The following is a 16,004-nucleotide window of genomic DNA, read 5'->3' on the forward strand; positions in this document are numbered from 1 at the left end:
GAACTCCAATATAAAACTTTATAAAACAAATGAGGTGGCCACTTGAAATAGATTTTCATGTCAAACATCACATGACAGTGACTTGTTTATTACCTCAATTACATATGAACTAAATCGAGGTAAAAGAAATGCCAATATGCACTTACCTTAGCATGTTGAAGATCCTGAGTGAGTTGCTGACTTGGAACAGTCTCAACCACCAAGGATGGGATAGCCTTCTCAGCATTGGTGACAAACTCAGAGACTTCTTCTAGCGCTGTCTGATATTCTTGCCACTGTACAACACATTCATGGATAGTTTTACCCTGCTCAGCAGCTTTGAGATTCAGTTTATTCCACGGTTCTTGGATTTCCTTCAGTTTCTTCTCAACAGATTCTTTTCCAAGTTTGCTGCCTTCATCTTTCAGTTTGCTGGCTTTACCTTTTAGAACTTCAACGGGGTCCTCGTATATTTTCAGTTCTGATACATATAACTGTATGAAGAATAACATGGTTGGACAGTTTCAATACATTATTTGTGAAAATCTTAAAGACCACTTCTCAACTTTCATTGAAAAGCAGGAATCGGTATATCTCACAGAAGTAACTGATGAACAACGAGTATGCTGTACTAGAACTTCATCTAGATCAAATGAATAGTTTAATGGTGCATACTAATGAAATGTATGTATATATAAATTCATTTACACAAAATCATGCACTGTAAAATAAATGAAGTGTTTTAATCTAGTGTCTTACCCCATGCTGGTCTAAAGCCTGTTTAGCCCCTTCTATAGATGGCTCAATGGAAGTCACACACTTTTGAGCAACAACCTCAATAGCTTCTCTCGTTGATATCACTTCAGCTTGGAATGTTTCCCAGTTCTCGGTATAATGGTGTAATTTCTCTTCCTTTACCACGGCTGCAGCTAGAACACGAGTCAACTCAGTATTCAATGTATTCAGCTTATCCTTCATTACATCCTTCTCTTCAGACGCCAAGGAAACCGAAATCTTCTTCGCCAGCTCAACAGCTTCATCCATTTTGTCATGGCAGCCATTTTCATCTCGGAAGAATTCCTATTGATAATACAACAGTAGGGAAATTATTTTCATTGTTCAATTTCAAGTAAATAATGTACACACCTAGTGCAAGGTATTGTTAATACTAGTAAGACGTATCTAGTATAAACCAGCTTTCATACAGAGCGCCTCCATTGTTCCCATGCATACCACATTATGAATTGCTTGTGTCTGGGTAACTTACATTAAAAAAACAATCATATTGACAGAGTGCCCGAGGCGATATTTCTGGTACATTAAGTGAGTTTTAGTGCATGTTCTCAACAGTGGTCAATTCATTGTTCTCCTAGATATAGTAAGTGAATAATTGGTAATCTTAAAAAAAACATTGGGGTCAATAAAAGGACATTTTACAGTGAAAATGGCAAGAGAAATCTTGTCTGTTTTTAGAAGTTTGCGAGGCTAGTTGATTGCGCTTGAGGTAAGTAAAACAGGGAGCCAAGAAGGAAGTCACACACCGCCGCACTGTTCTGAGGCCAGCAACTATTTGCATACATCATCAACAGTGACTTGTCAATCAAAGAGCAAAGTAAACAAACTTTCGGACTTTTAATTACATATGCGTGCCTGGGTTCCCAATATTTTTATTTTTTGAGTATGTTCCACCATTGACAGAACTCCGAAATGTCAACACTATCTAGCCAAGACTGTCTGGATAAGAAAATACAAAAAAAAAAATTGTTTCACTCCAAGTGCCAACGAACCTGCATCTATAGCTATCAGCCTATCAAAGGCACAGCTTGTAAGATCATATTAACAATGATTTGTTGTCAAACTGGTGATACATGTTTATCAACTTTGAGAGTACAACTTCTTACTTCTTCTTAATACACGTAATACACATCAACCATGTATATTATAATGCTTGGCTACATTTTCTACTTATTTTCGATCATTTAATTAAAAATACAAATGGCGTCACTTTGCACTATGTTAATAGCATCGATTGTCCAAGTAACTAACTATGAAATTGACAAATTAATGTTTCACAAAAATATAGGATTATTTGATTCACTTTGAATGACAGACACAGGAAGTTGGTTCTATACCTTATGGTCCTCAAGAGCGATTGGTAGATTCTCATAGTCTGCACCATCTTGTCCTTCATGTAGTTTCTGATTTGCTTTATCCAGCCACAAAGCAACATCGTCAACAGCTTTTTGGTATTTTTCTCTCAACGCAATGCCAGATTCCAATGCAGCTTGTTTCTCCTTCATAGATGTTCGCAATTGCATTTGTTTCTTCTCAATGGCATCTAACTGTTCTTGTACTTCTGGTGGAATCTCTTCTCCAAGTTCAGCAAACTTTGCACGGATGGAATCGGATAGTTGTTGCAACCTCTGTATCTCTTTTTCAGTTTCATTCTCCAGTGCCTGTAAATCATATTTTTTAATTAAGTAATTTTTTTATTAATAATTGCAGTACAAAGCGCAGCTCTAATAAAAGTATGTACCGTAAAATCTGTATTAGAAGTTGCATTTCTAATAGAAGTCACACCCATTCTTGTTACAACTACATCATTTCTCATATGTGTAAATGTTCCAATATAGAAGCCGCATCCCTTCCATCGCATTGTACCATTTCAATAGAAGCCGCAGCTTTTAATACAGATTTTACAGTACTACTAATACAGCAAATACATTAGAACGATTTGGTGAAAGAAGAAAACATTTGGCAATAGTGATGACAGACTGTCAAAGTATGTCATAGAAACAAGAGGATTTAGAATATAATACATTATCATAATAAAAACATGAATAAACTAATACTACAACAAATGACACATAACTGTTTCTGACGTGAAAACAAAATAAACAGAATACAATAAAGAAGAGACATACAATAGAGTTTATTGACAATAGTTGACCTCAGCTGAAAAAAATAATCGCCACCTACTACACACATACTTTGCTGACTTTACCCACCTGTTGTTTTTGGAGTGCTTCTTTAGATGAATGTATATCCAATGGTATAGATTCATCACTAATGGCAACACTCTGTGCTTGTTGCAACCATTCCAATGCTTTGGTAATCTGCGATTTAGCTGCTTTCTTTTCTTCCAAGGTTTTCTCGTTCTCTCGTTGTTTTTCTTCGATCTTTGATAAGGCTGCTTCCAAATTGTTTTGTAATTTTGCCAGCTGGTCAGCAACTTGCTGCCTGTCCGCTTCATTACCTTCACTACTGATCTGTTGTCCATGTCCGCTTAAGAGGCCAAGTGCAGCATGTTTCGCTTTTAATTCTTGTGCTAAGGTCTATAATCAAACACAAATAACAGTAAATTGAGAAAGCATGGTTGAATAAATTGATTATGGAACTCTGGGTTTTTTGAACTTCATTAATTCACATGATGATGGCTTTACGACTGCGACTCGAACAGCAACAAAAAAGATGATGAATGAGATGATAAACTAAGTGGTGAGTGGGTAAACTTTACAGATGAACTTTGAGCATTCTGATAGTGAATACCATGGCAACACAACAGTAATACAACAAAACATTAAGATTAAATTGGCAAATAGGTTTCAACTTGGGTGTCAGTGGGTGTATTCATTAAAGGGGGGAGGGGGGTAGAGGACACTACATCTGTGTAATATATTAATGTTGCCAAGGGTTAGATTCAGTACACATGAGAAGACTACATAAATCTCTACAGCAGACACCCTTACTGCCATTAGGTTCAAAGTTGTTGTTTTAGGGTTCCAGACATGTAGCTTTCAATTCAATCACTCATTAATCAAGTTTTAATGGTAAATGATTATTCTCTTGGACATCATGTCTGAAATCAATTTTAAGACAACTTGGACATTGATCATGACAAATGTAAATGACTCTCAATACAGCATATACATCGTTACTCCCACACCTACACTGTGTACATAGAAATGTAGGTCATAAGCCTCCACCATGTATACTGTAAAGTTCAGGTGCTCAGAGTGGTTAATAAATTGTATTACAATACACAGTTAATGCAACAGTACACTAAAACAAGGCAGGAATGAAATAAATAAGTACCAGAAACAGAAATCTGAAATCTTACCTGGTAACGTTCAAGTTTTTCCTCAGCTGTCAATCCAGGCTGTTCTATCTTAGAAATACCAGCATAGCACTCCTCAAGACATTTTTCAATATCCTGGGTACCTTCCGTAAATTGTTCTCTAGATTGGACAGCTCTCTGCAGTTCAGCACATTTCTTTTCAAGCTGTTTGTTCAAGTCATCGTAAGTGTTGTTGATTCTCATGACATCTCCAGATGATGTAGCCTGTCCACTCTTAGCCATATGCTCTTTCTTTGTGTTAAGAGATTCAATGTCTGCGTGATGTGTGGCCAACTGTGCTTGTAACTCCTGATAACAATTGAAAGTTTGCACTAGTTGAAGGACATTTTTTTTGCAATTTAATTTAAAAAAACATGAATTATTTCTTTATTTTATTTTACAAAAGGTATATAATAGACAGGGTAGATAACAATGAAAAGGTTCAACTGTTGAAATTAACGTTTCAGGTTATTTGATATGTGTATGCAGTATAAATATGCAAAAACACTAGAAATAGCAACCTAAGTCGTACCCTAAACATTTCTATTGCAGACTTGAATTTAGTTAATATTTCTAGATATTTGTGTGTGTGATTTCTCCCAATCAGTGGAATATCACCCTAGTTGCACACCCTTATCTATTATCTGCCTTTGATTTCAGAAAATAAACATAATAAATCATACATGGTATTTTTGAAGGAGTTCCTGTGCATCATCCAGTGTATGTCCAACCGGCTGGTCAATTGTCTTGGCCATTTTGATTGAATCTTGCAACCATTTATCACACTCTTTAACATCAACTTCGTATTTTTTCCTCTCTGCCAAGGCTGTCTCTAATTCATGTTTCCTATCATTGGCTGTAGTGGATACCCTGCAAATCAAGTCACATTTGGTATTACGTCAATATTACATGCAATAAGAATCCCATAGAGTAAGCAATGCTATATTTAAATAAAATGAAACAACAGGAAAATTGTAATTTTTGCATCTCCTTTCCAGTTGACAACATAATCTTAGTATTCCAAAGATATATATTGATTGTAAATATTCTGAATTCCTTATCAAACTTTTTATTAACAAATTCCAATTTAAGCTGTAAAAGATATGTAGACAATGTCTGACAACATTGCATGCATAGCAACAATGCCAGGCAACAACACATTGTGCATACAAGTCATGAACCACAGAAACACATCGTCTATTTCACAGTTCCATAAACATTCATTTGAAGAGTAGACGGACACCAAGTTATGCATCATTAAATCAATCGAACCCACAAAACTGATCACTGTTAGAACAGTGGTTATTTGGGGGGGGGGATTTAATGGTCTAACACTGAAAAAAGGAGTGGCCTAGCATCCTATGACGAGTTTGTAGCAGAGTCTAATTGGGAGGCTACAGTGGGTATGGTCCACAAGTGGTTGACTGATCATAGCTTATGCTAGGACAGCTGATTAAAATTGCCATAATGCTATTACAGATGCAGTGTGCCCTATAAAAGGAATGACTTTGCGGAAATCTTGAGGCAAAATGGAATTTCTTAAATTTAAGTTGAGTGAAAATAAAAAAAATAAAAGGATAGTTTTGCACAGCTCTGCCATGTATCGTGTTTATGTGGTGAAATGCACCAAATTTATATACAATCAGCACTTGCAATTAGCACACACAAAACATCAGGACATTCAAATTAAATTGTGAATTCTATTTTAATGTTACGGTAAAAATAAAATATGAAAATTATTCTAAACTAATCAGCCAAAATATATCAGACCAATCAGACTTTTATACTGGACTAACAAAACAAGAAGGAAATTATATAACTTACTTCACATGGAAAAAACTATCATGAGCAGAAAATTTATCATACCTTTCACACTGCTTTTGTAGACTGTCTAGTTGTTGTTCAAATGTATTCCTATCACTCTCATTCAATTCAGGCAGTATGTGTTCACCTTGCTTTTGAATTGATCCAACCAAGCCCTCATAAAATTTAATATCATTACAGATAGACTGAAAAAAGAAAAAAAAAACATTCAGAGATTCAACATAAAATAAATCTTTAAAATTTTATGACAAGCATCAAGTTTGTACACAGATATTTTAAATAAAAGCAGCAGTGATCTTATAAAATTAAGAGTATTTTGAAAAATAATAGTTTCAATACTGAAATGAAAAACTTGTTCTCAGCTGTACTGTAATTCATCGCTGCACTTAGTTTAAAAAAATTATGGATGGTCTAGATACTGCCACCTACTTTAGTAACATTAACTGCTTTTGTTTATATCTAGGTAAGTTCAATAAACAATCCTATAGACTCTACCTGATGTTGTCTCAGTTGTCCTTCTATCCTCTCAATAGGGCAGTTAAGTTTGATGGTATCACCAAGTTTGGTTTCAGCTGGTTTCATCCAGGTTGTGACTTTCTCTATGTCACCATGGATACTCTTCCTCTTATCCAAGGCATCTTCCAGAGCATGCTGTTTCTCCTGACATCTCCTGGTGACCTTATCAAATCGATATTGCACATCTGAAAACAAAAATAATGAGATGATAATCTTCATAAACTTAATTTAACACTACACAAGAGGTTCTGCATATCAGAACGGGTTAGTCAAGCAAGGGATGTTGTTATTGTGATGGAAGTAACCGGACTAATCGGTGTTGGCATAAGGCCAATAATTCAAGTGTGTATGTTTTCATTATTCAATAGATTTTTTTTGGAAGGTAATGAAAGTTTTAAACATTCATTTGTTTTTATAACATAACTGCATTTAACAATCAGTAAGTTTGAATTCTGAGAGTCCTTCGCAGGGAGAAAACACAAGATTTGAAACTCGATCAATTGAAGTAAACGTACGAATAAACAAAAATCCCCTCTATTATCTTGTTGCATAGAATTATTATCAAATCTACAACAAAGCCGGCAGAAATATCCACACACCCCCCCATCTCATGCAGACACTTATGAAAATAAAGTATGCCTTTAAAGCATGTTGGCACTTGTTTGTACACCTGAACAAAGCTATTGCTGAAATCTACATGACGATTCCCTTAACTAGACTTCCCTTGCATGCACCCGTTTTCTGCCTGAATGAACAATGACAAAAATGTTTAAAAGTGCATTATGTCTCGGACAATGACCATAGGGTATTAAATACAGGATGGGAAACATTTCACCGTGAGTGTACAGTTGCTATGTTGTTGTGTCCCGGGATATCAAGCTTACATGCACACTTACCTTGTAGCTCTTTTTCCAGAGTCTCTTGGTCCTCCTCGCTACCCTCAACTATAAGCAACCTTCCAATAGAAATGGCTTCAAGTACATGAGGTTTATGGTCATCGATTGCTTCTGCAATCTCCTAAGATACAGATAAGTTTGGCCAATTAATATCAACAAGTGACCAGGAATACCCGCAGATTCTGATTATGGTGAGTGTGACAAAAAACGCTTTCAACGGAATCACCATAGGAGTTTCCATTTTTTTTACGTCCACAGGGTGTCTTTATGACTAATTTTTAACCCCACAGAGATTATATCTGTTGACAATAAAGGCTGACCCAGATTTCCAACATAGCGAATAATTCAATTTAATTTGTTATGAACCAAGTGAAAGAACACGAGCAGTTGCAGAACAACAAGGCAACAAAAGTAGTTGTACGGTATGCTTAACTCAACTTTAGTGCCGAGAATGAAAACAGTGAACAATTGCAGGATTTATTTACTTCTGGCTGCACTTTGCTAATAGTATGCAGTCCCATCATCAAAGTATTCAAGATGTGGAATTTAAACTAAAGAATGAGAAGAACATTTACTTTCTATTACAAAAAGTACATTACAAAGCATCTTACTTTAATTTCTTGTAGCTGCTCCTCGACATCTACAGCATGGAGTCGGGGCTGCTCATCAGTAAGCACGGATGATTCAATCTCATCCATCCAATCATGACAACTCTGTATCCTTTTATGGTATTCCTCACGATCTGTAACGCTCTTCTTAAGACTCTTCTTTCTATTATCAGCCAATTCTTCCACCAGACTCAGTTGTTTTCTCACATTGTCCACATGTCTTTTGATGTGTTCTTGTTCACCACGACTGAGACCACGATAGATGGCATCACCCTGTCCACTGATGCTGTCTACTATAGCTCTCCTGCTCTCTAATTCACTGCACATTGCCTTTAAAAAAAAAAAAGTTATCTATTTTATTCCTTCATTCAAGTTGCTCATTTTTCATTTGACTTTTGAAATTATTGAAAATAAAAAATAAAAAGATCACATTTCATCTCATAACGTAAACAAATATCATGACAAATTGCAATCTTGAATTGCATAAATTTCATATTTATATTTAAAGAAGGTCCAATAATGAGCTTTGCTGCAAAAATTATAGCCATACAGTAGAACTACATCGGCAGAGGACCATTGCAAATAACCAACATCCCGGAACTTGAGTAATGGCTATTTCCATTATGTAGGAAGATCCCTACCAATATTTTGCAAGTTTAAAACCAATTATAATACATAGCCATTCACTAATAGCACAAAGTACACATTGAAAGAGGTCAATTGTAAGGTTAATACCAAGTTATGGTCAGTTTCATATTAGGTAGGCAGAAAGGGGGCAACTTGTTTATAAAATTGGACAGTTCGAGCATAGTAAATCACAAACATATGATAAAGTACTTACAGTGTGTAGTTGCAGCTGATTTTCAGCTTCTTCTATGGTAGGACTGAGAGGTCCCTGAGACGTCATATGCCTTTCTGTTTTTCCTAGCCATCCCAAGAATTCTTGAACCCTCTCTACTAAAGTGCGGTAATCTAAGAGTACAACTTCCACAGCCTGAACCTTCCTCTTTGTCCTATCATGTAGGCTATCATATCGCTCTTGTACTTGCCTGGAAAAAAAAACATGGTGCAAACATTATTATTTTTTTTGACCATAGCATTGAAATATTATGGAGATGTTTCAGTGTAAAAAAATATTATTACACGATTCACCTATTAGAACAATATAAGCCTACAATTAATGTCATACAATGTGTAAAACTTAATTCTGGATTGGATTTAAACAGAAACAAGCAGCCTGTCAGCTGATATAGCAACATTGTTAGTGATGCACATTTCGCCAGCAATTAAGAATAACGTATTAAACAAGAATCCCATTAGGTAAACCAGCACTCATTGAGATGCATTAAGTGGAAGCTATCTTATCCATAGTAATGAAAATGACAAAAATATTCTTTAAAATTAAAAAAACAAATCACGAAATTCATGAAATGAACAAATCTGGAAGACGATCATTTGAGATACCAATATATTTAATATCACAGCAATTTAACTTGAGGTTTTTTGACAAGAAGTTGAAAATATCACTTTTTACAAAAAACAAACACATATATTCATCAAAATTAGAAAACTGAAGATGTTGTCACACAATTAATAAACTGGGAGAGGTTCGCCTGAGGTCTATGTACTAATGTCAAAGAAATCAGACTCGCGATTTTAAAAAAGAAGTCAAAAATATTCATCAAAGTTAAAGATATGATGATATTGTCACGTAATGAACAACTCTTTAGAGGTACCTACATATAAGATATCAAACCAATGGGGCAAGCAGGAAGTCAAAAATGTTAAGTTAGATCAGTGATGTCAATCAGTGATATCATAAGCTCCACTTGACTATGTTGACAGTGGAGCTAATCACTTTGCATCTGTGTTTATAATCAATTCTCTGTAACAAATTTGAACAAACTTCATTAAAGTAACTTCATTAAAATGGTTAAAGACAGGTGGAGGTTGTATTATTTTTTTTTATGGATTGTCAACTCATACATTTGATATATTTGTCCAAAAAATAATAAGATAGTAAGTACTGTTGCAATCACATTTATTTGAGTTGTACACAATCAAAATCAATAAGTTTGGCTAATTATTATTTAGATCTCTAGGGGAATCTGCCAAAATATTGTTGAACCGGTGGTCACATAAGTCTGGTTAATAGCCTTGCGATTATCAAATTTGAGAAACACCCCCGGTATATAAAGTTTGAAAATGAACCGTCAGAAATCCAGATCTAGAATAGCAGAAGTGCTTAATTTTGATAATTTGTTCAACATTGAAATGACCACTACATTTTGTATATTGAAATGCATCAACAAATGAATATATGTGTGACATGATGTATAATGTATTTATAAAGTTTGAATGGTCAGAGCATGTCAGAGAAATTGCTTCACAACAGCATTCATTAAAACAAAATGGCCACCAGTCCGCCATTTTGAATTTGATCTGAATAACAAACTCATATGGGTATGTGCGACGTGCTGTATGATGTATATATAAAGCTGGAACATGAACAGTCGGGTCATATCAAAGATATAGCTGGAACTGCATAAAATGGCCATTTTGATTCTGATTTGAAAAACAAAATGATGTGCATCAAGGTCCCATAATGTTTGTACAGAGTTTCCGTACATAAATGACCAAGATATGAAAAGGCAGAAATTCATAATTTCGATGAATTTTTAGCATAAAAAAAAACTGCCATTCGGCCATTTTGAATCAAATTACAACATAAATGTCCAAGCATATGTATCCAAACATAATGTACACGGTAAGTTTAAATTGGTCTAGGCATAACCAAAACACAAGTGGAGACATACACATTTACATAAGTCCCCATTTAAACACAAACTGCAGCAACTTATAGAAATAGTTTTAGTGCCATTGTTTGATAGAATAAATCTGGTGATGTACTTCTGTGAGAATGAACCAGAAGAAAGATCCACTATTCTGTTAACAAGTGAGCAATTGTGACAATTAAAGTTAGGAATTTTTCCTTTGAATAATATGATCTGAGCACAAAGACATACAATTAGTATGTCACTTGTCAAGTGGTGACATAAGTCTGACCCACAATGTCTTCTGTAAGCAACCCCACCCTAAAAAAAAAATCAAGTAGCACTACCACACAACAAAAAGATAGAAACGTACAAAAAAAATTACACAAATTGACAATAGATTTCAAGACATCAGTCTATGTGTATATAGATCTTCAAGTCTTCAAAGTTTTGGTTTCTCTATGGACAGGCACAATAAATAAGTATAAGCATTGACAGGAAGGGACCTTCACTAACTTCGTTCAAAACTCTCTCTCCTTAACCCCTAAACCTTGAGGTTTGGGTCAAGAAATGGAAATAATAAGATTTTAAATAGCGTTCAGCTAGAACAGGCGATAAAAGTCAGTTATTTTCAATGTTTCTAAGGAGATGAATGTTTGGATGGGCAAACAGTAAAATCAGTTTAAGGACGTAGTGACCCAGTCTTATATTCCCGGGATAGATCTTCTATGACAACTATCGTGGTAATCAGTTTTACGATCTGGACAGGATAAAATCACTGAAACTAAGTTTGGTATTTTTACAGTACACTACACTTGTGACTTGAGTGGACTGGTTGTTAGGCACTGTTAGTCATGGTACCAATTCCAATGAACGCTTATTTAAAAGCAAGCTGTCGTGGAGGCTCATATAAAAAAAGTCTGGCCTTAGGGAATTGTTAACACTGAATAATAAGTTTGTTTTGTCCCTTGAATTTATGACTTTATCAAAGTAACCATTTATGAGAGGTTAGAAAGAGCAGAAATAATCTAAAGATGATATACAACTACCACAAAATGGAAATGGTCAACTTTTGTTCTTTTTTTTGGGTTTGTTAACCCTTTAGCAATCATTGTAAACATCCAATAAAGTTAATTTACTAATTTGATCCAAACTTATACACTAGGGAATGTTTCTATCTGTCAACAAAATATGTTAAAATTAGTGAAAAATTACATAAAATCTAAAAAAAATCTCTAAACCTTACGAGTCAGAGATTACTCTCAATATTTTCTCACCAACATTTTCAGGACAGATTCTCACATTTTCTGTAATTTTTTCCTATTTGAATGAGAATTTTGAAGGAAAAGAGTATAAATCTCACAATACCCACAGATTTTGAAAAAAAAATCAAACGTCTACACTTGAAATGAAAAAGGCAGATATTAATAGGTGTACTTTAAAAAGTGAAAGATGACAAAAATTAACAATGTGTGGTATGGTTAATATAAAAGTAGAAAACAACACCAAGACTCATAAGCAAGTTATTCAAGTGAAATATTGAGTAAAAATATTGTGAGACTGACAGAAAATCAACAAGGTTGAATAATAATGAAAAGATAAACTAACCTGAGATGTTCTTCTACAATAGCTTGGTCAGGACTACTGCAGTATGTACACATCTGATCACCATGTAAATGTAAACTTTCAATACTTTCTTTACGGCTACTAAGACCAGCAGAATGTCTCTGTAAAAAAAATACATAAATAAAAATTTGAATGATTTTATTCTGATTGCTCACCATTACCAATATGTGTCAAAGGTCAATCATGCCTTGGGGGGTATTGGAGGCTGACCTCAAGTATCACCAATATACCTGCACGTAACTATGTATGTGTTAAAAGATTCACATGTTTTTGTTTTCTTCAAAATAAATATTCATACATGCTACTAATCACACTTATTAGTTGTTCTGTCATGGTAGAAAGCCAGTGACACATTGCGCCCAAATTACAGAAACAACTAAAATATTATTTGTGGCGAAGTAACAAGATGTTAAACACAAACAAAGTACTCGTAAATCAAATGATACACTTGTTAAATACCTTGAATAAATCAACAGGTGTCAGTTCCTAGCTACCATAGTATTCACAACAAACATTTTATTTTTTTTAATGACATCAATCTCATACAGTACACAACACTCTCACTCCAGAAATCGTTACAATATATATATATTATAAAAATCTATTCCAGAATTATTTTCTTGATTCATATCATCAAGGGAATTAGAAAAATAAATTAAGAGTCAGTGGTATTTACAACAACCTTGATAAAATTAAACTTTGAATATTTTCAATTCGAGCTTTAAAATTAAGTAATAAATAAAAACTTTAAGAATTAGAGATAATTTAATCTAAAATAAGAAGTGACTATTTATTTGGATTATTTCTATAAACTAAAGCAAGAATAACAGCTAGTAAATGCTACAACTGTGATACTTAAGACCCCATGCAATTGGTGTATGTAGTCTTTTATCAGTTGTGGTCCACACCTCTTTAAAATTGACTGTCCATTATTTAACACATCACCCTTATTGACATTGTAGTCAAAAGGAAATATTGAATCTTTCTGTGGCAATAAATCTTTACAGCTCTGTTGTCTGATAAATCCTCGTAAGAACAAATATGAGAAAGTGAAATTCTTGGCCTCGCATTTTTTTGTTTGATTTAAAAGTTTGTCATGAAGACGGTCTCCCAAGAACATTTGCAGTTGGACACACCTACAATTCGGATGGGTTTGTTGTGTGGCTATCAACCTCGTCAGCAGATTCACACAGTTTCTTTCAATACTAATAGAACAGGAGTTCTTTGTACAAATTGCTGCATGTTTTGACCTTGGCGAAACCTTAGAAACACGTCAAAGAATAACACATACTTCAAGCCTCATTAATGAGACACCAAGATTTGTGCTTAAGTCGCGAGCACTACACAAACATCGATAACATCGCACTAGATTTAAATGCTTCTGTGGCTCCAGAAAAAGAAATTCCAATTTAAAAAAGAAGCGAAGCACAGAAGGTTAGGCGGAGTCCATTGAATTTTTTTAGTGAATTGACACTATAGCATTGAAATCTATGAAGCTAATCTGTTCTTCAAATTAAATACGCCAAAAAGACGTGCCCGCACGATTGATTCAAAGCAAATGTTCGTCTGCTATTGCTGTTGTGGTTTCTACAAACAATCACGAATGATTATTTAGGGTCATTTTGAACATGGCTTTTGTTGCCATAATGCTACAAAGTAAAGAGCGTCCCTTCTTATCAGAATAGCAAACACCGTTTCATACCACAGCTGAGAAGCTTCTTGCCTCTTGATATTTACCCCTATTTGAACATGTATTAGATTTTCAACATGCTGGCATGGTGCCAACGCCATCTGATATCTGACCACTAAAACTGATAGAATAGGCGGGTTAAATAGAAGGAAATTACGATACATACTTAGAATATCAGTTACTATATCTTGGTAACCTTGGTAACACATTTAATGGTGTTATTTTGCAATAAGTTACTAAAACTTCTTTAACCAATTTGTTGCAGGAATAGGAGTCTACCCATACCCATATCCACTCTTGCATTAATAAATTTAATTCTTGTTCTGCCATTTTTTTTTGTTGAAAAAAAAAACATTAAAAAATCTGCTGTTGAATACTATAAATTAATTATGGAGTTAAAACTCACATCTGCATCACTGTGTAGCCCTGAATCAAGTAAGCCGCTCTGATTGTGAAGGGGATTATTCAGATCTGCATGAGGAAGACTGGCGTCATCGCGTGGGCTTTCAGGTTCATCATCAGCTTGGCTTTCAGATTTCTTTTCTAGCCACTTCTTCATCCTTTTTATATCTCTCCTCCGCTTGGATGGCGACTTTTTCTTGCCCCCACCACTTCCAGCAAAATGAAGAGCATCTGATGACTCGTAAAACAACGGTGTTGATGTGCCGTCGGGGTGAGAAAATCTTTGCCAAGTTAGAACCAGCCGTTTAATTTCTCGATCGTCGTTAGTTTGAACTCGCCATTGAAGCTCATAATTCTGATAATCCATGCTTTTCAGAATGCTGGCGACTTCATCTGGCACATCCAGCGAAGTCATGATTGTGGTTTATCCCTGTCAGTCGTGGTAGAACTAGCTCTGACGCAGCCTACATAGCCTGTATGTATTATGATCCTGTGAATGTCAGCTCCTTTACTTAGGCACGTCCCAATGCATCTTTATTTAAATGTCCTCTGACTAGTTTGTAGTATAAATCAACAAAGGCTCCTAAACCATGCAATATATCTGTCACCGTCTTAGGTATTGAATATCTGCTATTCTCCGAGGTACACGACAAAGGCTATTGTTTATTCCCTTTAACACAGGAATTTGAGTCGACACTGCCGTACAACACTATTGCAGCCCTACACATAGAAATCATCGCACTACGGATTACAGTCTACTAATGCTAGCACCAAGTCAATGATTAACAGGGGACTTGTTTATCGAACTTTGCTCCACCTGATTGTTACTAACGCAACTACAACCCTGGTAGAAAAAATAGGACCCGAAAACACGCACACAGCATAACAGTGGAGAGAATGTACAATAGGTACATACAAAGGTGAAATGACGTGAAGGAAACAATAGGTATTGTTATAGTGCCAGACACTATTGGTTGAGGGATTGCAGTATCAAAGGGGTGGAGTCCTCCAAGGTAAAACATTGAATAGAATTGATTTTAAAGGGACACATCCAATGAGAGTGTAAACAATCAAGTTTCCTATAGTGGCACGAAAGCTACTTCAAATAGTTTATGAAATGTGTGCATTCAAACTATGTGAACTACACATAGAGGGTGACACAACAACACACATACTGTCTCAAGACTATCTCAAGAATGACACAAGAAAGACATGCATAGTTCTGTGGTGAATTCACACAATGTAAAACACTACTAAACGAAACCAAAGAGGGCAGTAGAGCAAATTTCCTCTGACAACCTCGAGTCTGTGTAGACCTTACCAAAACACATTATGTAGAAAATGTATTTGAGTACTAGTATGTGATTAAGACTTTTGTAAACTTAAGAGTGGACCACCAGAAACTCTTGGTGGGGCTATGGCAGAAAAACTGTGCAAAATTGTTTTTTCTTCATTTTAATTTATATAATAGTTTGTGCTAATATTTTTTTTTTTCATTAGAATTTCTTTTTTTCACTTTGTGAAATATTTTTTTCTAAGATTAAGCTGTGAATGTTTTTTTCTTCTAATGAT

General features: G+C 35.0%; 1 protein-coding gene across 1 annotated transcript in view; it reads right to left on the reverse strand.

The window, feature by feature from the left end:
- The window catches only part of LOC100367791 (nesprin-1-like), a 157,857-nt gene that overhangs the window by 68,330 nt on the left and 73,523 nt on the right, over positions 1–16,004 (reverse strand). Inside the window, exons 74-85 of the mRNA XM_085505423.1 lie at positions 12,323–12,441; positions 8,782–8,989; positions 7,944–8,270; positions 7,333–7,453; positions 6,416–6,621; positions 5,963–6,105; positions 4,780–4,966; positions 4,100–4,405; positions 2,988–3,314; positions 2,112–2,435; positions 739–1,059; positions 147–473 (exon numbers count right to left, since the gene is read on the reverse strand). Of these exons, the coding sequence (XP_085361549.1) occupies positions 147–473; positions 739–1,059; positions 2,112–2,435; positions 2,988–3,314; positions 4,100–4,405; positions 4,780–4,966; positions 5,963–6,105; positions 6,416–6,621; positions 7,333–7,453; positions 7,944–8,270; positions 8,782–8,989; positions 12,323–12,441 (2,916 nt within the window). The remainder of the gene's footprint in view (positions 1–146; positions 474–738; positions 1,060–2,111; positions 2,436–2,987; positions 3,315–4,099; positions 4,406–4,779; positions 4,967–5,962; positions 6,106–6,415; positions 6,622–7,332; positions 7,454–7,943; positions 8,271–8,781; positions 8,990–12,322; positions 12,442–16,004) is intronic.

The sequence above is a fragment of the Saccoglossus kowalevskii genome, chromosome 2 (assembly GCF_978046115.1).
Source record: "Saccoglossus kowalevskii chromosome 2, keSacKowa6.1, whole genome shotgun sequence".
Classification (NCBI taxonomy): Eukaryota; Metazoa; Hemichordata; class Enteropneusta; family Harrimaniidae; genus Saccoglossus; species Saccoglossus kowalevskii.